The sequence below is a fragment of the Eurosta solidaginis genome, chromosome 3 (assembly GCF_040869045.1).
Source record: "Eurosta solidaginis isolate ZX-2024a chromosome 3, ASM4086904v1, whole genome shotgun sequence".
Classification (NCBI taxonomy): domain Eukaryota; kingdom Metazoa; phylum Arthropoda; class Insecta; order Diptera; family Tephritidae; genus Eurosta; species Eurosta solidaginis.
This window is the reverse complement of record NC_090321.1, coordinates 8,731,928-8,755,542: the sequence shown is the minus strand read 5'-3', so window position 1 is coordinate 8,755,542 and position 23,615 is coordinate 8,731,928. Positions and strand designations below refer to the sequence as shown.

At 36.8% G+C, this 23,615-nt stretch overlaps 4 protein-coding genes across 6 annotated transcripts; 2 read left to right on the top strand and 2 right to left on the bottom strand.

The window, feature by feature from the left end:
- The first annotated feature begins 1,428 nt into the window (after positions 1-1,428).
- LOC137243222 (uncharacterized) lies at positions 1,429-11,563 on the top strand. Of its 2 annotated transcripts, none has more exons than XM_067770646.1 (11): positions 1,429-1,659; positions 1,714-1,754; positions 1,838-2,024; positions 2,564-2,667; positions 2,821-2,902; positions 4,211-4,572; positions 4,986-5,142; positions 5,216-5,870; positions 9,959-10,136; positions 10,203-10,861; positions 10,945-11,563. In XM_067770646.1, the coding sequence occupies exons 3-11, from the start codon at positions 1,938-1,940 to the stop codon at positions 11,211-11,213; spliced, it is 2,553 nt and encodes an 850-aa protein (XP_067626747.1). In that variant the 5' UTR covers positions 1,429-1,659; positions 1,714-1,754; positions 1,838-1,937; the 3' UTR covers positions 11,214-11,563. The 2 variants fall into 2 exon arrangements, with proteins under 2 accessions (XP_067626747.1, XP_067626746.1); XM_067770645.1 differs by having other exon boundaries at positions 1,430-1,659; positions 1,838-2,083.
- Positions 11,564-11,793: 230 nt separating this feature from the next.
- wash (washout) lies at positions 11,794-13,877 on the bottom strand. The gene has a single exon (XM_067770647.1). It carries the CDS (start codon positions 13,715-13,717, stop codon positions 12,155-12,157), a length of 1,563 nt encoding a protein of 520 aa, XP_067626748.1. The 5' UTR covers positions 13,718-13,877; the 3' UTR covers positions 11,794-12,154.
- A 1,573-nt stretch (positions 13,878-15,450) lies between these two features.
- Orc6 (Origin recognition complex subunit 6) lies at positions 15,451-17,431 on the top strand. The gene is made up of 3 exons (XM_067770644.1): positions 15,451-15,928; positions 16,013-16,142; positions 16,201-17,431. Exons 1-3 carry the CDS (start codon positions 15,864-15,866, stop codon positions 16,819-16,821), a joined length of 816 nt encoding a protein of 271 aa, XP_067626745.1. The 5' UTR covers positions 15,451-15,863; the 3' UTR covers positions 16,822-17,431.
- LOC137243220 (stimulator of interferon genes protein homolog) lies at positions 15,785-22,403 on the bottom strand. Of its 2 annotated transcripts, none has more exons than XM_067770642.1 (5): positions 22,268-22,403; positions 21,548-21,670; positions 20,016-20,548; positions 19,667-19,949; positions 15,785-19,591 (listed from the first exon to the last, which is right to left on the bottom strand). In XM_067770642.1, the coding sequence occupies exons 2-5, from the start codon at positions 21,570-21,572 to the stop codon at positions 19,446-19,448; spliced, it is 987 nt and encodes a 328-aa protein (XP_067626743.1). In that variant the 5' UTR covers positions 21,573-21,670; positions 22,268-22,403; the 3' UTR covers positions 15,785-19,445. The 2 variants fall into 2 exon arrangements, with proteins under 2 accessions (XP_067626743.1, XP_067626744.1); XM_067770643.1 differs by having other exon boundaries at positions 22,161-22,300.
- Between the last annotated feature and the right edge of the window lie 1,212 nt (positions 22,404-23,615).

Here is a 23,615-nt window from a genome sequence, read left to right as displayed (position 1 = left end):
AATTGTAATGTGGAACCAACGCCTCTAACACCCCTTTCATTATGGTCAACCCCTATTGAAACAGTTTTCCTGGACTCCTGTTAGAGGATATTGATGACAATTTGTGATCGGTTGCAACTATTAGGTCGGGCGAAGCACTGCTACAACAACAGCAACAACATAGTCAAAATAGAATAGGTTTAAAATTAAGTTGCAGTTTTTTTGACGGATAGGAAAATTATGTCAAAAAGCTGCAACTAAATTTTAAACCTATTTTATTTTGACTATGACTATGCGCTATGCGCCTATGAGTTTAACCTCTCAATAGGGTTGGGTTGTTTCGTTCTGAACTTGTTCAATTGACCGGGTCTCTCAACTGAACAAGTGAACTAGATCTTCGATTTTGGTCCTATTTGTTCTTTTAGTTCATTTTATCTAATGTTAGTCTTTCTCTCATCTCGTTCGCGAACATACATACGTAAATTCATCCATACATACGCAGAAATTCACAATGAGCACGAATGTCGATGATGCCACTTACACTAAAGATATGTGTGGTCAACTTTGTGTGGCACTGCTACAACAATATATGTATGGACGATTTATGAAAAACATGTTTTGTAAGAAACTAATTATTACATTTATTAAACTTGAAAAGTTCATATTTACAATTTGTGCCTGTACTCTTTCAATTTCCTGTATCTTCCGAAATTTGTAACTTTTTTTTTTGAAGTTAATTATACATATATATATATACTAACTTATTTATTCATATTACATTTGAATATACCTACACAAAGCATTGCTGCATACACACCCCAATCTATACTTATTGGCTTCTTCCGGGGGGCGAGCAGCAGTGAACAAATTTGCTTGAAAAAAAAAAGAACAAATGAACAAAAAGAACAACTTGTTCGTTCATCAGAAAAAGAACGAAAGATTCGAATCTCTGAAATGAACGAAAAAGCACAACTCTACCTCTTAAGTTTACTCTGAGTTTAAAAGTTAACTTGCCGTTCTGAAAGTGGGCCTAAAACTTCGAAAAATTCAAAAGAATGTGTATAACGACCGTTCTTGTAGTTGTCCCGATAAAGACACTCCCCGAAGGTTATGGGGAAAATTGGCAGTCATGATGGGTAGCCAAATTTTTTGGAATCCTGTTTAGGGTCGCAACTTCAACAATGCAGAAAGGTGTTCTGCGCAAAAATACTATGGATCCCACCCCCGGTTTCGGAACGCTCCGGGGCCATTTTTTAATTTTTGGAAATATCTTTTCACAGAAATAAAATTCTTAATTCCGCTTTCGGATTCGTGATCTTGGGTTTGACACCTCTCCCGATATTTTTGGACGAGTTTTAGCAGTTACTCTTCAAAAAGTTTGAGAGCCACCGCTGCAAATAAACAGTGTTTTACTTTTCAACAAACGTCCGGCACCTCTCAACAAAAATTGCATTTGTGGAATGCAACCCGGTAATGAATAATCTTTTCTCTATACGCCATTTTGATTAATCATTTAATTGAATAAATCTAAACCCAATTGATTGGAAAATATTTATGGGAATGATTATTAGCTTTGAGAAAAGTAGTCATCTACTATTGTCTTTTGCTTTAGTGAAAACATAACGAAGTCGTAGTCTTGAAATTAAAGAGCATTCAATTTAAATTGATAAATAATATGAGGTGAGAATATTATATTAAAATTGATTCAATTTGTTAATTTTTGTTTTATTTTAGCACAAAGGAAGCTAAATTGGGCAAAATGAGAATTTGAAACTGTAAGTCATAAGACAACCATACTCAGTTGTAATTAAATAAATGCAATTAAATTTGATAATCATACATAATTTATAATTCACAGATGGAACAACCGCATAACAACCATGTAAAATTAGAAAAGTATGATTTAGGAAGTGAAGGTATACTTACAAACCATATGTCAGCAATGCATAACAATCAGTATGGAACTATTCCACCACCCAACTTTGTCGATAATAGCAGTGGACAATACATGGATTATCAAACTTATATACACAACACTGCGAATGGTGCACACAACATACACCAGCAAAGGAATGTGCATGCGGACGCTGAAAATAGCCAAATGGTAAAACACTTTTTTAGGTGGATGGCCGGTTAAAAACACACACATATGGCCCGGCCATATCTTAGGAAATGATTGTAAAAGGCACCATTTCAGAATTCAGTATCATTTTTAAAAACTAAATTCGAATTGTTTCAAGATTGAAATAACTCGGTCATCAGAGAAAGGCGAGTGTCGCTCGGATTAAATCGACTATTTGTCGATTCGATCTTTTTCATTTGTTACTATGCAAATTAATAGTCAAATCTTTGGACCATTATAAACATATTTTTATTTCGATGGATGTAAAATCATTTGTTTCCATTATAATGATAATCTGTTATGACTCAGCGGTCGACCATCTACTCCAATCGACACTCGTAACAAGGGAGGGTGTTTTGAATCAAATACCATTTACATAAACGCTATAGTCGTGTTGCATGCCACATTCTTTGTTACTTAATACTTTCCTTTTAACAAAAAAAAATTTACCCGTCTTTCCAGCAAGGATATAATAACATAATTAAATATGAAAATGAATGTAACACAACGCAGCCGTCGGAATATGAAGCAAATAATAGCGCCCAATTTAGTTTTGTGGATGTTAGGTAAGGAGAGTTAAATTTTTTGTCGATTTCCGTTATTTTTGAAAATACTTAGAAATATTAAACCATTTAAGAATTTGGTGTAACATACTACTGTTTAAATAATATTATTTTATTATTTTTTTCTTTTCATTTGATCATATTCGACATACACAGCAATGAAGCAAATGCAAATACAACGGAATCGGATGATATCCCAGTCATAGTAAATGGAAAATATTTCAAGATTATAGAAGAGGTACTCATTGCATATATTGCTTTTTTTTTCAAATCTATATTGCTTAGTTATAACTTATGGTGAACACTTACATTTCCTACTCGTACTCCTCCATTACTCTCCCCTACCGACCGCTCACATTTTTTACAGCTGTCTTTTTAATATATCTTATATCTCTCCGTTCTTAATTCCTTATTTTCCTCTCAGTCGCCACCATCTTCTAACTCTTCCTTCTAGGTCGATCCTGATCCAAGTATTCCAAATAATTTGACCTATTGAATTGCAATATTGGTGAAGGTCAGTAAAGGTAAAATTATAATGTGTAAAAATTATTAAAAAGTAATTGTTCGAAGGGGTTGTGGGATCCCCACCCCCCTTTCCATGCTCGAACAAAATTTCGCTAGTAGACTATTGTCTGTGTCCCAAATTTCATCAAAATCCGTGTAGCCGTTTTGGCGTGATTCAGTCACAAAGACGAACAAATACAATAATTAAATTATAACTGTTCCTAGGGGGCGGAGACCTCCCCCATTTCAAAAAAATATAGCTAGTAGATCCTTCTAGACTATTGGCTATATGTGCCATCCAAATCGGTCCAGCCGTTCTTGCGTGATTGAGTCACAAAGACAAACGTGTGGACAAACATCCAAACTTTCCCATTTATAATGTACATTAGATATATTAAGTTACCCTTGAGAACGGTTACCGCTGTTCAACCGAAATATATTGGGGAAAAACTTAACAAACGTGTATTTTTATTCCTAATGCCCTAGAGCCAGCCAAAAGTCAATAAATATTAGATATTAGATTAAGAAGTAAGTTAAGACAAGAGAAGATATGCATAAATCCGTTTCCCATGAAAAGTACGATTTTTGATGTTATTTTTTCTTTAAACTTACCCCATCAAACGGTTGGGGCCAATGTTGTTGGAACTACAACAACGTTCCATGAGGAGCATGGGGTCGCCAGAGCCTCATCTGTTAGTGAAACAGGATTCGCCGCGGATAGGTGAGATTGACAATTGGGTTTGGAGAAGCTATATATTGCGTTGGCAACCTGAAGGGTTGCGCTACACAGCCCCTTGGATATTGTATTTTAGTCGCCTCTTACGACAGGCATTCCTACCGCGGGTATATTCTGACCCCCTAACCGGAAAAGGTCCTGAGGTGGTGGAGGATGGGCCCAAGTACATTCAATATTTTGTTGCTTTTTTCCTTTTAACTTGGACAAAACCGTTCACCATGTTAAGTTCAGCCATTGAGGGCTCTGCTGTAAATAGCCAAATCGCCTCTTATTATAAAAGTGTAATGCTTTATAATGTGTTTGTAGTTAAATGCAACTGAATATCAGCGTGTGTCGCGTGGCATCATAGCAGTTTGCAGACATTGTCCACGTGGCAAAGCACGATCAATACAAGGCTCCATGAGAATAACTTCGAACTTTGTGCGGCATTTAAAGACTCTGCATCCAGCAAAGTATGAGGAATTTATTATTGAAAGGCAGAATCAATCACGTAATCCGCGTTGTAAACGTGGACGAAAGCGAAAAAGTTCTCAATTAGAATGCCAGGGTAATAATGGAAATAATTCGAAAACAGATGGCTATACAGACGAGGACACTAATGCACAGAGTCCTGAAGGTGTTGGAACGTACTGTGATGACACGCAACCATCATCCGCGCATAATGCAGAGTAAGTTGTACACAAATTTTATTAAATACATATAAATATAGCTGAGTGTTAAACTTCCTGTTTCGGCAGGTGATTCTTAATCACTTTATCACAACTTTTACGTACCGAACCAAAACTTTTTCTTAACGGAGTAGTTTTGGGCATTTTGCTATTAGCTTTAGTTTTACAGCTCCTCACCAATTAAGTATCGGTTACAGGACGATTTCACACTCATTTCTGACAAGAATCAGTTTGTGTCGTACTTCTAATATTTCAAAATTTAAGCAGAATCAATTTGGGCTTATTTAGAACACTTGAAATATTTTCAGGATCTTTTCAAGGACTATTAAATTATAAGCTAATATTTCAGAACTGAATCTGAATAAATTAGTACCTCGAAATGTAAATTCTCATAATTGTCTCTCCTTCTTAAGAAACGCTGACATATATTCTGCTGAATCAAATGAAACACACGGCTCAGATGATGAAAGTATGGAGAAAAGCGAAATCCCCGGATCCAGTCAACACCCATGCGATCCCAATGAAATACCTACCATATTAAATGGCAAATATTTTAAGATTATTGAACATGTAAGCTGCTACAAAAACTACTACAGATGTATAAATTTTACTCACCACTTGATCACATATGCGTATATTATAGGATAGCAATCGTAGCGTTATAGCAGCTTGCCAACTTTGCGAAACCGATAAAATGGTAAAAGGTCCACTAAAAGTGTCATCAAATTTCGTACAACATTTACGTTTGCATCATTTTAAGGAATATAAAATGTATATCCAAGAAAAATCTAGTGGCTCGAGATGTAGACGATATCTTAACAGACAGCCAACACAGTTGCCGTTCATTGATAAAGTAGTGAATTTCATACTCGTATGCAATGTACCCATATCTGTGGTGGAAGAACCCACATTTATTGAACTTTTTCGTAATACTGGTATTACTATGTGTTCTAGAGCACAATTACTTGCACGACTGGATGAAATGAGTTTTGGTTTTGTTGAGAATATCAAACGTAGTATACAAGAAGTTCCATATTTGTGTGTCACTGCTGATATTTGGACTAGTCGAAGGAAGCAGTATTTTGGTTATTGTGCTTTTTGGTTGGATAATAATTTAAAAAGGCAAATGGCGGTTTTGGCATGTGTGAGGCTTAGTAAGGCATCTAACTATAATGATATAGAAGCACTTATTGGACAAATTCATGGCAAGTATGATTTGAGCGATCAAAAGATTACTTGTGTGATCGTCGATGGTGTGCAGGATTTCGTTCACACATATCACAAATTCAGCATTAAAAGTAAGCGCAAATAAATTTATGTTTGACATATCTATTTTTATGGCCAGTAGGAATTTTAAAAACTGAAAACCGGTTACTGAAATTTGTTAATAGGTTGAATAGGTCAGTTCGAAAAAAAAATCAATTATATATTTACTTTATTTAAGATTTATTTTTCAAAACTTACATTATCGAAAAAATTTGCTGTGGTCGTCGTCTCTCATCTTAAGTTGAAATCCTCCTTGGCTGTGTATTAATAAGGCATCGATTTCTTTATTAACTTTAAGAACTTTGGCTTAGGAACCTCGGAATCTTTCTTAATTACTTTACATCGTTATAAGGCCCTGTTATGCCAGTATGTGGATTAAAATATGATCTTCCTCTGCATGAACTCGGAATGTTTTGGGAAGTTTTATCGATGTTGATGATCCTTTGTCAGATATAGATCCTCTACGTTCTGGTAACAAGCACCATTAAGGTCATCCCTCCACCCCCTTGCTCCAGGAGGAACTTGAGTTCGCCAGAGTCGCTGGAAAAATATGTGCATGATAAATTCATATTTGAAACAAGATTCGCCTCAGGTAGATGTGAAGCTATAAAGCTTTGTATTGTTTTAATATGATAGACTGCAACTGTGTATATTTTGTTTATTTAACGTTGAAACGATTTATAGACAAATAATAAATATAATAACTGATTCTATGTTCTTGAGACGTTCTTTGCATACGTTCACCACTATTGCGTGGTCCCTATGAAGTAAAATTTATTATATTGTTACGAATATTAGCAAAACTAAGGGGTGCTGCTATCTCTAAACCGATGCTAAGCAGTGACGTGAATTCACATCAATAATTCAATCATTATGTATCTACATAAACGAAACAATAATTGCGTCTACACATATGTACCATGTACGTATACGAGCAGCGGAGAGTCAATGCACAAACACATGCATATATCTGAGATACTCCTGAAAGTATGCAATGAGAAAAACTAAAATCAAAAAAATCATGCAATTGTAGTTACAGCTGAGAAGTTTGAGAGCTGCTGGACTAGTAGATTCTGGAAGCGCCTAAAAGATGCGAACGTTGAAATCCGAGAGTATAAAAGGCTGCAATTGGAGAGGCGCTGGAATTCAGTTTGATTTGAGATTTCGATTAAGACGCTATCTAGCGAGCAAGAGCAGTAACATAATAGTAACAGTAACAATAAACGGAGACGCCCCCACACGTATGGTAGGAAGCTGTCATAGCTCGCCAGATATCTCAATCGTGAGCGCAGAACTCGTAAACTGCGTCAACTGGCAGCCGATGGTAACATTGGCATCCGACCACCTGCCCATACTTATTTCGTTCGAGCGTACCGCCGACTTCATCGTCACCTAAAAACGCACTTTCATAAACTTCAAAAAAGGAAAGTGGGAAGAATATAAATCTGCAACAGACAGCAGCTTTGCTGCCCTCCCTATCCCGACTGATGCCCGCCAAGGGGAGCGTGCCTTCCGTAAGGTCATTGAATCCGCCTCGGCACATTTCATTCCCGCCGGGAGAATTCCCGAAATCCGGCCCCACTTCCCGGCGGAGGCCGCGAGCTTAGCGAGGGAACGCGACCTTATAAGACAGCTTGATCCAGGCGACCCCCAAATAAGGGATATAAACCAACGCATCAGATTGCTTGTGGACGAACACAAGCGGGCGAAATGGGAAGAGCACCTAAGAGGTTGTAACCTCTCTACCGGTGTAGGTAAACTTTGGTCCACCGTAAAGTCCCTATCGAATCCGACTAAGCACAAAGACAAAGTTTCCATCGCCTTTGGCGATAAGGTGCTGTCGGATGCGAAAAAATGCGCGAGCGCTTTCTGCCGACAATATATAATGCATCCTACGGTCGACAAAGATAGACGGAGAGCCAATAGACACGCACATAAACACAAACTCAGCGCGTCACCAATTACTATCACCGCTAGAGAGGTTGAGGACGCCATTGGTCGCGCTAAACCATCCAAAGCAGTGGGCCCAGACGGCATAGCCATGCCGATGCTTAAAAACCTAGGGAAAGAGGGTTTCAAATATTTGGCGCATGCCTTCAACCTGTCTCTTTCCACCTTTGTCATACCCGAGAAATGGAAAATGGCCAAGGTGGTCCCGCTACTAAAGCCTGGGAAACCAGCTAACGTAGGTGAGTCATATCGTCCGATATCTCTCCTATCGCCAGTGGCAAAGACGCTTGAAGCCATTTTGCTCCCTTATTTCCAAGCACATTTGCAGCTAGCCCCTCATCAGCATGGCTTCAGAAAACTCCATAGCACTACCTCCGCGCTAAATGTCATTAGCACCCAGATAAATTGCGGTTTGAATCAATATCCCCACCATAGAACAGTACTCGTAGCGTTAGACCTATCAAAAGCTTTTGATACGGTCAACCATGGCTCGTTACTGCAAGACCTGGAAGGGTCTACCCTTCCCCCATGTCTTAAAAGGTGGACCGCAAATTATCTGGGTGGTCGGCAGGCATCGGTGCAATTCAGAAACGAAACATCAAAACAAAGGAGAATTAAACAAGGGGTGCCACAGGGTGGTGTCCTATCTCCGCTTTTGTTTAATGTCTACATATCTAAGCTACCTTCACCACCGGAAGGAGTCACAATCGTTTCCTACGCCGATGACTGCACAATAATGGCCACAGGCCCAGGCCCAGAGATCGATGAGCTATGCAATAAAATAAACGGCTATCTCCCTGATCTCTCCAGTTTTTTCGCCTCGCGAAACCTGGCATTGTCACCGACTAAATCTTCCGCGACCTTATTTACAACATGGACGCCCCAAACGTCGACCATATTGAACATCCACGTCGATGGCACTACGCTACCGACTGTCCTACACCTTAAAATCTTGGGTGTGACGTTTGATCAGAATCTACATTTTGGTGCGCACGCAACCGCAATTGTTCCAAGAATTCAGAGCCGTAATAAAATCCTCAAATCCCTTGCTGGCAGTACCTGGGGAAAAGATAAAGAAACGCTCTTGACCACATACAAAGCAATTAGCCAGCCGATTACGTGCTACGCGTCACCCATATGGTCGCCAAGCCTAAAAACCACCCACTGGAAGAAACTACAGGCCTGCCAAAATACTGCTCTCAGAATCGCGACGGGCTGTCTTCTTATGTCCCCAGAACACCATCTGCATAATGAGGCGAGAATACTCCCCATCAGGGAGAGAAATGAGATGCTTACCAAACAGTTTCTGTTGAATACCCAGAAACCTGGGCATCCCAACAGACATCTGATTGACGAACCAGCACCGCCTAGGGGCCTAAGGAGTCATCTCCGTGAGCATTTTGAGGAAATACGGCACCTGAGGACCCAGCCGTATGAAGCGAAAAAACACAAGCAGGTCCTTGGTGAACTCCATAGACAGGCGTCGGACCTTTATGTCGGGAATTGCCCGGTGAATCCAGTACTTGAAAAAAATATCCAGAACTCGCAGAAGAGGAACGCATACTCCCCAGGGAAACGCGTGTCACTCTTGCTCAACTTCGTTCTGGATACTGTAACAGGTTAAACTCTTACCTATCCAGAATCAACCCCGACATACAAAATGTATGCCCCGCTTGCAATGTGTCCCCACATGACACCAACCATCTCTTTAATTGTAATGTGGAACCAACGCCTCTAACACCCCTTTCCTTATGGTCCACCCCTGTTGAAACGGCAAGTTTCCTTGGACTCCCGTTAGAGGATATTGATGACAATTTGTGATCGGTCGCGGCTATTAGGTGGGGCGAGCATTGCTACAACAACAACAACAACAGCAAGAGCAGTATTATTTTGAATAGTGGAGTTTCATTTGAGCTATCAATCAGTTCGGTTATTAAGCAAGCTATTCGTTGCACAGTTTGAGCGTTATTGTGAAGTACTTTAATAAAGGCCATTTTGCATTATTACATATTGGAGTTATTTTTCAACAGTTTAGTGATACGAATTTAGCAGAGAATTTGAAATAAGAGGATTTGCAAGTAAATTCGTTACAATATTAAAGTGAATAAAGTATTTCCAAAAAGCATACGAAAAATAGCACGTATTCCACGTTTTATTTTGTATATTAAAGGCATTTGTGTGGACTCCTACGATGAAGATTTCAATTTCGCCTTAAGCAATAGCCAACATTTGCTAAGTCAACTTCCGAAAACTTTCAAACGTGGTGAGGATAGTTTGCATTTATTGACTGTGTTGGATTTTAGCAACATACTTCAATCAAATGAAACGTTACAGCAGGTGCTGAAACGGTAATTTCATTGGTTTTCAAATACTAACAATAGAAATATTCTCATATCAAAACACTTTATTTCCAGCTGCCTCTATATATTAAATAATTGCAAAGAATTTGATGCTGATGAAATTTCTGGATTTATATATGAGGGTAATTTCGCCCCCAATGATACGCGCTGGCCTGCATGGTATGCATCGCTTACACAACTGATAAAAAATAAACATAAAATAGATGAAATATGTACATTCCTTAAAGTAACGAAATTCACATCAAAAGAAATTGAATTTATTGAAGAATTTTGTATGTTACTTAAACCAATAGCAGATGCATTGGAGTTCTTACAGCAAGATACATATCTATATTTTGGTTACTTTCTGCCTACACTCATTACGATTAAAGTGAAATTAAAAAAACTGCATGACTCTAGACATATAAAACATTTACATACTGCAGCGCAACAAATGAGCGAAGCTCTTTTTAATCGTTTACGTAAATATTTTGAAATGAAGAGAGAATGTAACGATGCAATAATTGCTGCTATAGTTTGCCCTGCTATAAAAATGCGTTTTGTGGAGGCTTTACATGAAACGGCACCAGATATAACAACAGACTCATTAATTCAATTATTTATAGATTATGCACAAGAGTTTTATGTAGATAATAATCAAGCAGATAATGTTAGAGAACAGCGACCACCTTCGGTTGACTCATTTTTATGTTTCAATCAGGACGATAATGAAGGTAAATTTCATAAATTTTTTTTTATCGGTATACATACTTACCTACATATGAAAGTGCATAAAAATATATGTTTTATCTTCTAGACCCGCCATCAGATAGTAAACCAAACGTCAGCATACGCAAAGAGTTCACTAATTATTTGCATGACGAGGATAAATCTCTTGCTTGCCTAAATCGTTATCAACTTGTGAAAAAGGTTTTTCACAAATATAATACAATGCCGCCAACATCAGTAACTTTGGAACAATTTTTCCAGACGTTTTTGAATGTGAGCGACGGACAAAGAGGACAGCAGCTAAGTGATGACCATTTTGAACGGCTTGTGCTTATAAAATCAAATAAAGTTTTTTAAAAGTATTAAAATAGGTGCATAATTATAAGTCATTTGACTTAAAATTTTTGTCCACAATTTCTTTAAAAACTTAATAGTTATAAAGCGCTATAAATTAAATATTTATGTATATGTACACTTTTTTAAAACCCTATTTTAATTTGAATGTATTTGGGGTTTGGGGTAGGTGTATTCGCTGTCATCAATAGTATTAACAAGTATATATATAATGTATAAATATATTTGCTCTGGTGAAGTGAAGGATAAATATAAAATACAATAAATGTTTGTAATTTGTATTTAAAATTGACATAAAAATAAAATAGAATTTGCGTGAAATCAGACCTATTAAAAAATGAATTTTAATCGTAATTACTACTGGCTTGATGAATGGAAGCCAATAGATGTTTCGCTAACGGCAGCTTGTAAGAATTAAAAATAATGATGATTGTTTGGCATTCGCAGAATTATGCCTATTCGAGTGGAGTGTGGATCGATTCGAGCCGATGGACTGAATAGTTTCAAAACTCAAAGTCGGATACCGTAATAAGTGTAATAAACAATTTTTAGGCCATTCATCGTAAAATCGTAAATAAAACTATTTTCCATATCTCTGCCAAAAATTTATTAAATTTATATTTATATGTGTTGAAAATTCTGAGGCTTGGCATATTTCAAAAATTGCACGACAGCGATATTCGACGCGATCTTCAAACTGAGGTATGCACTACCGTTTTTTGATTTGCTTTTGGTTTATTTTTAAAATACTTAAAATTTCATACACTACCGTTATTGCTGTTATGTTATGAATGTACTATGTTATACATAAGATGTATGTCTATATTATTCTATATTTGTTTCTAAAATTAAAACTACAATGCAGGCACAGACGGTATAAAATTGGTTTGGATTAATTACGCTGCAGTAATTCTAAAATACTTCAAATTAATTTAAAGTTAGTGCTATTCTTCTATCCATTCGTTTTCATTATCATCATCCTCGTCATCATCGGATTGTTTCTGTGTTCCGGTCGGCGCTGGTATTAGCGCTGATAAGCGTGACATAACTGGGTTACCAGCTGTAATTGCAATAACATTTGTTTTTTCAATACTAGCTTCAACCGAATTCGTGTTTTCTCTATCTTTCGCACCTGAAATACCCTTGCGGCGCATTAATAATTTATTGTGTAAATCTGCCATGAGATCTCCGCCTCCACTTGCGCTAGTTTTCAATTTCGTATCGCTATTTTTATTGCCTAACCGATTGTCAACTACATCAACAGGAGCCGCAGCTGCTGCACGCAAGCGGCCACCGCGTGCACCACCTGCCTTCCGTATGGCATCCATTAGCTCGTTGCGTGAATTATCAGTATTGACTTTTGATACGGCTACACTTGTAGATTTTACCTTTAGAATTTGTTCATTTGCTGATTTTGCCTGTGTTAATGACGGCATAAGTGGAGGTGGTGGTGGCGGCGGTGGTGCTTGTGGCGCCACTCCTCCTACTTGTATGCTATTAGCGATGTTTGTAACAGTTGTTGGCGCTATCGACGATAATGGCGGCGGTGGTGGTGGAGGCACATGAACAATTACCGGCTCTCCGGTTAAATTTTTTTTGATATCTACGTTTGCCTCTTCGAGCTCAGGCAAATCGGGCAGATTTTCTATGTATAATGATGGAGCTATTTGTTGTTGGTCATTGCCTTCGAAATATATATCATCCGCTATGCCGGGCAAATCAGGCAAGTCAAGTGGTAAATCAATTTCAGGTGCTTCATGTAAACGAGGCGTATATCGTAAGCCCCCAAAAGAGTTAACTTTCTGATTGCGATGCGCCAACGAGTATGGAGCTGGTTCTAATAATTGCTTTTGTTCACCGATTGCGCTGTTTTCACGGCGTTGGCGTGGTGATTTAAAGAATTTTGCTTTCTTCCACACATCCTTTTCAGCGTGCTCGTTACCGTAAACTAACTCGTCGCTATTACAATGTAGCAATGATGATACTGAACGTAGTTTATGAGGTACAACGCCCATGCCGATGCTTTTGTTTACTTGTGATTTATCAGCAGCCACAGTAGAGCCATGCATGGGATTATATGAATCCTTGTAACGTACATGGAAGAATACTAACTTTTCTTGTTGTGCTAGAGTTGCAGGTGCATCTACACCGCTATGCACTTCATATATTGATTTCTGATTGTGCTGTTGCTGTGCATGTTGTTCAACCATTGCTATGGAGTCTGTAAAAGTTTGCGGTATATCGCGAAAAATTTGTGACGATGGAAAACGTGCTGGAGCGTAAATTTTTATTGCTTTTTTAGTACCAACTAAACATCGTATCTTCGACTGCGCCTTTTCAATGCGTGTGCTCAACTCCTTCAGTTTAGCGTTATTGCGCTCGGTGCGACTGTCAATGCGGTCAAATACAGAATTTATTGTTTGATGTAGACAATCGAGCGCTATGGCCGCTTGGATAATTGTTTCTTCGTGACGAAGATCGGGTGGTATCACAGGCACTGTATACATTGCAATTAATTAATTTTGTAAACATTCAACTTTTTTCGTGATTAAAATTTATCAAATGTTTTAATTCAGCTGAAAAGACCCTGCTAAACAGAGCTGACGGAAACTCCAAACCATTAACAGAATTTTTGACAACACTAATACACTGGCATAAATTCTTCCTTTTATTCGTATGGAAAACATGGTGTGTATGTGTATGCATACACGTATACACAATGTTTACATCAATATAAATTTTACCTAGCGGAACTAACAGCTGATCGGTGAAAATTCGAACATTCACACGCACAGTTCTCGACTCAGTTTCAAAAAAAAACTAGATTATTAAGCTAAAATTTTAAAGTGAGATAATCCTTACGAATTTATGTATATAGAATATATAAGGCGTTTTTGTTGTTATTAAAACTATATTTTTATTTATATTATCATTTATTTTATTTTTTTTTTTTTAACTTTGAAAAAACTCCACCATTCCTTCAGTATGTGACATTCGACTGCCTAGTCCACTGTCTTCCACTCTATTCGCAACATAACCTCTTTTTGAGTTGCCAAACTATATAGTAAACAGTTATGTCTCACTTTAATTATTATTCAGTCAGGCAACACTACCAGAGTACCCTGCAAAAATTGTTGGATTACGTGTTCCATTTTCTTCATGTTGGAGTACTCTAAAAATACTCCTTTGCAATGCGTTTGCGGACCACCATCAGCCGATCATTGCTCGTTTTTTAACCACCGTGATCTCGACACGATGACGATCGAACAGAGTTGCCAAAAGTAAAATATAGCATGCAAATAACTGATAATAATATTTTACTATGGCAACTCTGATAAAATGTAACCGCGCACTGGTTTTATGTATACATACTATAGTATGTATAGAGAAATATTAGTTTATTTATTCACGCAAATGCTAAATAACATAAGAATATTCGTAGTATAAAATATAAAAGTTGTATTGCCCCTCTTCATTTACTTTCATTTTAAATAAATTCACTTCGATAATGCTCTCCGACACAATTCCTCTTTAGTACTTTGGCATATGATCCTCTGTGGGTGCTCTATGGATTACTACAGTGAAAGTACTATGGAAAGTACTCTCACGTAGGTACTCTATGGAATACTTACAAACAAAGCGAGAGTGAGACCACCTACTCCTCTCCTAGGACATCGGAATGTTAATTGGAGCACATTTTTTGTATGAATACAGATTAGTTTTGGAACACTCCTATACTCCCAAAGGAGTATTCCTTTCATTATTTATGGAGTACTTGCGTTTTTTTGAAGGTTAGGACATCGCAATGTTAATTGGAGCACAGTTTTTGTATGAATACAGATTAGTTTTGGAACACTCCTAAAGAACTATTCCTTACACTATTTATGAAGTACTCGCGTTTTTTGAAGGGATCATTTTTACGAATCTTTTGACAGTTATTATATTTACCGTTTGATTGTAATTGCTTTTCGATACGTGATCGTTTAACACGATACCAGCCTAGAAAGCTTATCGCTCAATGACTGCTCACCATTTGTGTTGCTGAAAGCGTCCATTTATTGATATCTTTACTTTAAATCGCCGTGACAAAACCAGGTAACTCTCGCATCTTTACTGTACTACCACTCATCACTAATTGGTTTACCACTTCGCGCATTGTTTACTATATAGTTTGGCAGCTTAAGTAGAGGTTATGTTGCGTATAGAGTGGACTAGACAGTCAAATGTCATATAATGAAGGAATGGTGTTCGGAGATTTTTCAAAGTTAAAAAAAAAATGATAAAAGCTTTAATATAAATAAAACTATTGTTTTAATAACAAAAAAAACGCCATATATATTCTGTAAACATAAATTTGTAAAGATTATCTCACTTTAAAATTTGAATTATATAATCTAAAGCTTTTTTTTGAAACTGAGTCGAGAACTGTGCGTGTGAATGTGCGAATTTTCACCGATCAGCTGTTAGTTGCGCTACTTGGTAAAATTTACCTTGATTTCGCGGTTCCTTTATCTTGTTACTTTCGCGCGCCAAGAATTTTTTTTATCTCTTTAAAATTGATGAGTTTCGACATATTTTTGTTTGTTTATGAAAATTTTACGGCAACAGCAATTTTATAAGAAAAAGTAAAACGTGCAAATTAAAGACAAAGTCATGGTCACACTAATTGAGCAAATGCTTTGTAAAATGGGATTGCGAGACGAGCCGAACATGCAGAGGTCAGTATGCGATAAACAAAGAGTTCGAAAGCAATATGTATTTCCATGCTTACATGTGTTTTTATCATGAATTCTTTTGAACAGCAAAACTTTGGAGTTGCTGCGACTCCTGGAATTGCGATCTGCTAATATGCCACTGCAACTAAACGAATATGCGAAGACTATAATTTGCGCAGATATTGCGGCAACTCTAGTGGGGATCACCTTTGATATGGTGAAATTTGTTAATAAATAATAAATACTTAAGATAATGTTCTCTGTTGTACATGTAGGAACAAGCCAACAAGTTATCCAATTTGCGCAAATCCCATTACACACGTCATAAACGAATGATTGAAAAATTGCTCGATCTAAATAAGATCGTTGGTGTGAACGATATCTGTGTACAATTAAACTTGACCGAAGTTACACAAAAGGCCAATGAATTATTGGAACTTTACAAAATGGTTATAATAAAAGAAAATGCTGGTGATGAAAGCGATCTTATACATCCACAATATGCAGCTATGGCGGTTTTTCAAGCAGCAAAAATGCTCAAACAAAAGGTATCCAAACAAAAAATATTGAGTTTTAGTAATTTACGACCGACACAATGGCAACAGCTCGAGTTACGTTGGAGTAAATTTCTCAGTAAACATTATAAGGATGCAACAGATAAAAATCTAAAGATCTATGCAGCAGAAATAGCTGTAAATCATGGCAGTGGTGCCGTGAACCCAAAATCCGATAATGTTACTGAAAGTACTAAACGTGCAGCAACTTCTACAGTAGAGGATTATGATAAATGGAAGCAAAGAATGTTAAAAATGGCCGAAGAGCAACTACAGGAACAATTGCATTATAAACAAAATGAAAATGAATTAGATAAAGAGAATTTAATTGTGGAAATGTAGAGCTAGAATGTTAAAGTTATAGACATAGAAAGAATTATTAAACTCTTTTTACTATACAGAGACTTAGCCGGATCCCGATTTGACGCAAGTTGAGGGAAGTATGGAGGGTAAAGTAAAAAAATAGAAAGAAGTTATAAATTATTTAATTTGTTTAAAGGTTTTAATTTTTTTAACGATTAATTAGTTCGCAGAAAATTAAATAAATTAAAGAGAATCTAAATTTCATCGTATTGATTGTAAGCAAAAAACTCGCATGTGTCTTTGGACACTTTTGAACAACAACAGATATTTCGAAAAATATTTTATTAACCTTTCACTATGTATGTAGCGGTAATAGAAATCCATTGTATGGGGAAATCTTTACAATGCTTCCGAATCAGGTGGTTAGTACGAACGAATTAACGTCATATATGTAGACTTCAAGAGAGTTCTCAAAATTTCAAGCTTTTTCTTAATGCGAGGGACAGTGGCAAACGGAAAAAATTTCTAAGGCGAGTTAGTTTTGACTATGGTGAGGAATTTTTATACTAGAGAGAAACTTATTATTGGTCGGCTTAGAATGTAAACCTGATAAGTGAAATAAATAAAAATTAACGGAGCAGGCAGAAAACTAATCTAATTTTTACATGAAATCATAAGAAGTAAATTATTCAGCAGAGGTGGCTAACTTTAGTTCCCACTATTTTATGTTAATATTGATTTGTTACATCCTGTTTCCCCAAACTACATGAAAAGCTATTTTTGACAGGAATGGTGCTGGCGTATATTTTTTTAAGAAATTAGAAAATTTTATTTTATGTGCAAAGTTTCTTACAACTGCATACTCTTTGTTATAATTTATTTTTTCATAAACATATTTTTCAAGCATTTTTTGTGTGAAAAAATGTACATCCAAAGTTACACTTTTACTATAATAATAAGGATTTAATTTAATAGGATCGTTAATTACGGATGCAATATAAGGGTTTCATGCACTTATTTTTATATGCAACGTATTTTATACAAGAGTAACATCGGATCGTACAAAGGCAAATCAAATTAAATTATTATTTCATAAAGTATTTCAGAAAGTGCAAATGTGTTTCGAAAATGCTGAAATGTATTTCAGTGGTTATAAAAAACTAAGACCATTTTTTTCAGGCATGCTTAACCAACGAAACGATATCATTTCGTTACGATAATCAACGTTAATAAACGAAACGAAGTAATTTCGTTTCGTTTATTAACGTTAAGATCGTCAAATTAACGAAATGATTTCGTTTCGTTTTCTGCCATATCAAAACGAAATCAAATCGTTTATGTTGATTATTAATTTCAAACTATGCTGGCAAAGCTGATTGATGGCGGAGTCATTAAAGGTGAAAGCATTAGCCAAGCTGATTGCAACTTTTCTCATGAATTTTGACAGTACGAACATTTCTCAGAGTATTTTTGACATTACCACCAACGAATTACACAAACAAATTACATAGAGTTTGTGTGTGTATGTGCGCTCGTTGTTGCCACCTTACGGCTTCACCATTGCTATAGCATTGCCAGCACAATTCAAACATAAAGTATCACGTTTTTGTTAACGTTTTTAACGTTAACGAAAGCTTTTCGTTTCAGTTAAAAACGAGATACAATTTATTTTGATAATTTCTTTATCGATAATATTTCGAAGTGTTTCAACGGAAACGGTGGAAATTTTTTGATAAACGATTAGCTTAACGTTAAGGTGCATCCCTGATTTTTTTGGAGAGAACCATTGGCTAATATGCGTAAAATTACCATAAATACATTGTATATCTACGTAAACTTAAATTACTTTAATCTATACATTAAAAATATTTGTTAGGTAATTAGTGTAAAGGCAAACCTGCATATCAAGCCTCCCGGGCGTTTCATGAGTTATAGGATTTCAACACGCTTGTCAGTAATTTGATTAACACAGTTTAAAAAAATCGTTTTTATCAAAATGTTTAATACTTCTATATTGCTAGTAATGTGCTTGTTACCGGAATGCACCGGATCTGTATCCGGCAAAGGACCATCAACATCGACAACACTCCCCAAAACTTTCGGGTAGTGCTGTTGTTGTTGTAGCGATAAGGTTACTCCCCGAAGGCTTTGGGGAGTGTTATCGATGTGATGGTCCTTTGCCGGATACAGATCCGGTACGCTCCGGTAACACAGTACCATTAAGGTGCTAGCCCGACCATCTCGGAAGCGATTTATATGGCCACATTAAACCTTCAGGTAGTCCCTCCCTCCCCAACCCCCAAGTTCCATGAGGAGCTTGGGGTCGCCAGAGCCTCGTCTGTTAGTGAAACTGAATTCGCCGCTCGAAGGCGAGGTTGACAATTGGGTTGGAGAAGCTATATATTGCGCTACACTACCCCTTGAAGTGTCTTTATCGTTAATGCAACAACACTGACTACACAAATCATTACTAGCAATATAGATGTATTACATATTTAAAATGGGATAGAAATAGGACTTTAAACCAAATAATAAAATGCGACGACATTTTCAAAATAAATTCTGAGATAGGGCGTTCCTCTCTTGAAGCAAATTCCAAAACTGGCTGGTTTTTTACCCATTGCGGACCATACAGAAATCATAGAAACATTTGTTTCAGAATGTTAATCATGGATTGATTCAATGTGTTGACTAGCTCTTGTCGAAAAAGTGTTATTTGAATTCGATGACTCTTTAGATAGCAATATACTTTTGAAATGATTGAATAGCATCTCTCCAATATCCTGTTTTTCGCCATTTGGTTTATAGTCTTTTACATAAAATAATAAAAACAATATATATCGATATTTAATTGTTTTAATTTGCCCCTATTTAGCATACATACCATCATAGAAAATTAATTCCGTTTCTTGTTCTGTTTCCGGCCAGTCTCCTACCAACTTCTTTAAGTACTTAAAAAATTTCAAAAGAATCTCTCTCTTCATTTGAAGAATTTCTTTAGTACTTGTTGGTTGAAAATTTATGGTTTCAAAAAATGTTAAAATTGGCGTTGCGCCTTCTAGCGCCATATAGTAGAAACGATTGTTGATTGGTTTGGTAAACCGATAAACATCATTTTGATATGGACGGTTAACTCCTGCACGATTTAGATATACTTTGGGCAGCGGCTTTTGTAAATAAGAGGCAAAAAAATTTAAGACGTACATACGTATTAAAGAAAATAATATAATTACCTCCGCTTTTTCCAAGTAAGGGCTTTCAAATTTTGACTTAATAAAAAGTTGACTTGGCACAAGTATGATGAGGCGATTTAATGCGAATTTCACATCATGTCTCTGCTCATACATATATATGCGCTCCCTTATGCCCGGATTATTGGTATAAGCCGGCAAAGTCAGCTTCAAATAGCCATGGAAGTAATTAGCCGCCATACTTGAGGCTGAATCTAAGCCATGATTGGCTCGGATAAACGTAGCATAATCCAGTGTGCTATGTGGTACATTGACGCAGTGGTATAACCATAAAATTGGCATGTATGCCAAATAATGAAGAGGTGGAAAGCGCGCACGGTATATAGAAATAACTATAATAAAAAAGAAAAGAACCCTGGAAGGAACATTGTAGCAGTATGCGCGGCCTAATATGGTCCATAAACGATTTTCAGGAGAATTGTGATTTTTGTACTTGAAATATTCGACGATTGTTTTAAAAAATCGTTGGATGATGTCGGCTATATATATAGTGAACATTATGTGCACGTTAATATCTGAAGAAAAAAAAAAATAAAAATAAAATTAAATATATCGTAGTATAGTATCTTTAAAATAAAAATGTAATTAAGTTTTTACAATATTTGGTGACGTCATGCCTTTTTTTAAATAATGGTATATATTTGTTATCCTTAACAATCCTTTTCTTCTTCTAAGGAGACTTGTGTAAAAGGCGTTGCTAAAACGCGTTCAAAAATATCGGGAGAGGTGTTAAAAGGCGCATATTGACGTCAACAACAATAATCCGAAGGTGGGAAAGAAAAGAAATATATTTGCAATTGAATTTGGAGATTTTCATGTGGTTGTTGTAACACTGTTGTGGACGGGAAAAAATTTTGTGTACAAAAGTATTTCGCACGGCTTGATTTTCATCGCACACCATTGGTGGACCGGTCAGGGTAATTTTTTATAAGCGAGGTCGAAGGTCGCCAATGCAGGAAGGTGTTCTGCGCGAAAATACTGTAGATCCCATCCCCGGTTTCGGAGAGCCCCAGGGTAATTTTTCATTAATATCTTTTGAACGACTTAAACATTTGTTTCCGCCTTCGGATTATTAATACTGAGGCCAAGACGCACCTTTTGACACCCCTCCCGATATTTTTGGATGCGTTGAGGCAGTCGACCACTGTTCTAGACTGGCATCATGTGGGGACACATTACATGCAGGACTTGCGTGTGTCGGAGTTTATTCTGGATAAGTAAGAGTGTAACCTACTCAATAGCCAGATCGAAGTTGGCGCGCGTCTCCATGCTTCTTAGTGATAACTGACGTAAACTGGAAGTCCCAGAATATATTTTTATTTCAGCTTAATTCAAAGCTTATCTAAACAACCCAGCACGGAGCACTCCCCAAGAACATCACGGGTTTTAAGATTCCCATTCCACCTCAAATGCTACGCTCCTTATAGGAAAATGTAATATCTAACTTTACTTGCATCCCTAGTACAAACATCCAAAAGAATCAGACGTTGACGTATAGTATTGCCAAAACATACCTATATAATCGCCAAACGCATCCATTTTTCGTTTTTGTTTTTTTCCGATTCAGTTTGTATTTATTACGTGTATCAAAAGTTTCATCATTGCTAATTTCCATTCCAATTTATAGGCATGCAGGGCTAATATTAGAAATGTAAGATTGAACGAATGAATGTTGCTAAATATGGCAATTCTTTACTTCAGCTCACAACTTCTAAAACATCCAAAAATATCGGGAGAGGTGTCAAAAGACACGTATTGACCTCGACAACAATAATCCGAGGAATACATTTTATTTCTGTTGGGAGATATTTGAGTTGAAGTTGGCAATTTCATGTGGTTGTTGTGCATACGATATAATTTTGATCCCACCCCATAGGTGGACCGGCCAGGGTAATTTTTTACAAGCGTGACCAAAGGTCGCCAACGCAAGAAGGTGGACTATGGATCACATCCCTGGTTTCGAAGGAACCCGAGGTCATTTTCGATTTATCTTTAATATCTTTAGAACGACTAATAACTTCTTTTCCGGGACCAACACGCGTCTTTTTACACCCTTTCCGATATCTCGGACGTGTATTGAGAGTGTCATGTTGTCGTATAGGATTAGCTCCGGTTTTTCGGTAACACCTTTTGAACTAATTTTAATATTTCGTCTTCGGATGTAAAGTCGTATGACACTTCCTCCTATACTTTTGGACTCGCATTAGCAGTCGACCGCTGTTGTAAATTATTACCTAGACTTAAAGCGACGTTTAATTCACTATTCTTAGTAATTGCAATAAATTATATTTAATTTAAACGCGTAAAAAGGGCACGTTGCATATGTGAAACATTGTCCAAATGAGTAATTATAAACAAACTTAATTTGACGCCTAAAGTGTTAGAGCAGCTGATAATAGCGCTGCAAAACTCGGTGGCAACATCGATATATGCGAACCTAATATAAACGCACGCAAGTAATTTTCTGTCAAAAATGTCTCATGCACATACAACTTGTATGAGAGCAACCGAAATTGAATTTGCTGCGTGGAAACCTAACTCGATTTTCAATTTTTGTTCTGCGTGACATTTAGATTTGACGTTTGCATACATGGTTTACATTATCGCAACGCATAATTATTATTCTTATTCTTAATTTCTGTCAAAAATGTCTCATGCACATACAACTTGTATGAGGGCAACTGAAATTGAATTTGCTGCGTGAAAACCTAACTCGATTTCCAATTTTTGTCCTGCGTGATATTTAGATTTGACGTTTGCATACATGGTTTACATTATCGCAACGCATATTTCGGTTAGGGCAAAAAACGCTGGTTGTTTGCGTGTGCTGAAAAAGCGCAGTGCGGTTTTATTAGGTTGGCATGATGTTGTGATGGTTAACCATAACCAGATAAAACAGCTGATCGAACCTATCTTATGGAAATCAATGTAATCTGTTAATGGTACCATAGCCAACCTATTGGTTTTTTGTTTTTCGCTATATCCATAACTTAAAAATATTTCAGTTGGTGAATTTATTAACTTTTTTTATATTTTATTTATTGCTTTGGATACGCTTTTACTAAGAGACATATTTTTTGTTAAATATGTTTGTGATTTTTTGCGTTTTCCTCATTTTTATGAAATTTTCACGATATTTAGGTTAAGGGACCATTAATCGATCAGATTGTAGATGGTTATGGATATGGGTATGGATACGACTATGGCGTTAGGGTTAAGGAAGTTTAATTCACACTTAAGCTGGAGTCATTGGTGCCGTATGTCGTATCGCTGTATCCGTATCCCTAACGTAATCAGCTGTTTATCGTTACGACGGTAAACTAAAACCCAATTGGTTGGCTACGATACGGTTACGACTTTAGCGGCACCAATAATCGATTGCATGGATTCTCATAAGGTTGGTCGAATCAGCTGTTAAAAGGTTACCGATACGCTTACCGATAAAGCACCAATGTATCCAGCTTTAAGGTCGTAACCGTATCGTGGCCAACCAATTGGGTTTTGGTTTTCCGCCTTAGCGATAAACAGCTGATTACGTTAGGGATACGCATACAGCGATACTACAAACGGCACCAATGACTC

Excerpts from the sequence above, each read along its gene's own strand:
- LOC137243222 (XM_067770645.1), top strand. The coding sequence starts at position 1,838 with ATGGAACAACCGCATAACAACCATGTAAAATTAGAAAAGTATGATTTA. Across the intron at positions 2,668-2,820 it reads TTTAGTTTTGTGGATGTTAG|CAATGAAGCAAATGCAAATA; the intron begins GTAAGGAGAGTT and ends CGACATACACAG. Across the intron at positions 2,903-4,210 it reads ATTTCAAGATTATAGAAGAG|TTAAATGCAACTGAATATCA; the intron begins GTACTCATTGCA and ends ATGTGTTTGTAG.
- wash (XM_067770647.1), bottom strand. The coding sequence starts at position 13,717 with ATGTATACAGTGCCTGTGATACCACCCGATCTTCGTCACGAAGAAACA.
- Orc6 (XM_067770644.1), top strand. The coding sequence starts at position 15,864 with ATGGTCACACTAATTGAGCAAATGCTTTGTAAAATGGGATTGCGAGAC. Across the intron at positions 15,929-16,012 it reads GACGAGCCGAACATGCAGAG|CAAAACTTTGGAGTTGCTGC; the intron begins GTCAGTATGCGA and ends TCTTTTGAACAG. Across the intron at positions 16,143-16,200 it reads TGGGGATCACCTTTGATATG|GAACAAGCCAACAAGTTATC; the intron begins GTGAAATTTGTT and ends TTGTACATGTAG.
- LOC137243220 (XM_067770642.1), bottom strand. The coding sequence starts at position 21,572 with ATGGATGCGTTTGGCGATTATATAG. Across the intron at positions 19,950-20,015 it reads CTTACTTGGAAAAAGCGGAG|CCGCTGCCCAAAGTATATCT; the intron begins GTAATTATATTA and ends TATTTACAAAAG. Across the intron at positions 19,592-19,666 it reads GGAATTAATTTTCTATGATG|ACTATAAACCAAATGGCGAA; the intron begins GTATGTATGCTA and ends TTTATGTAAAAG.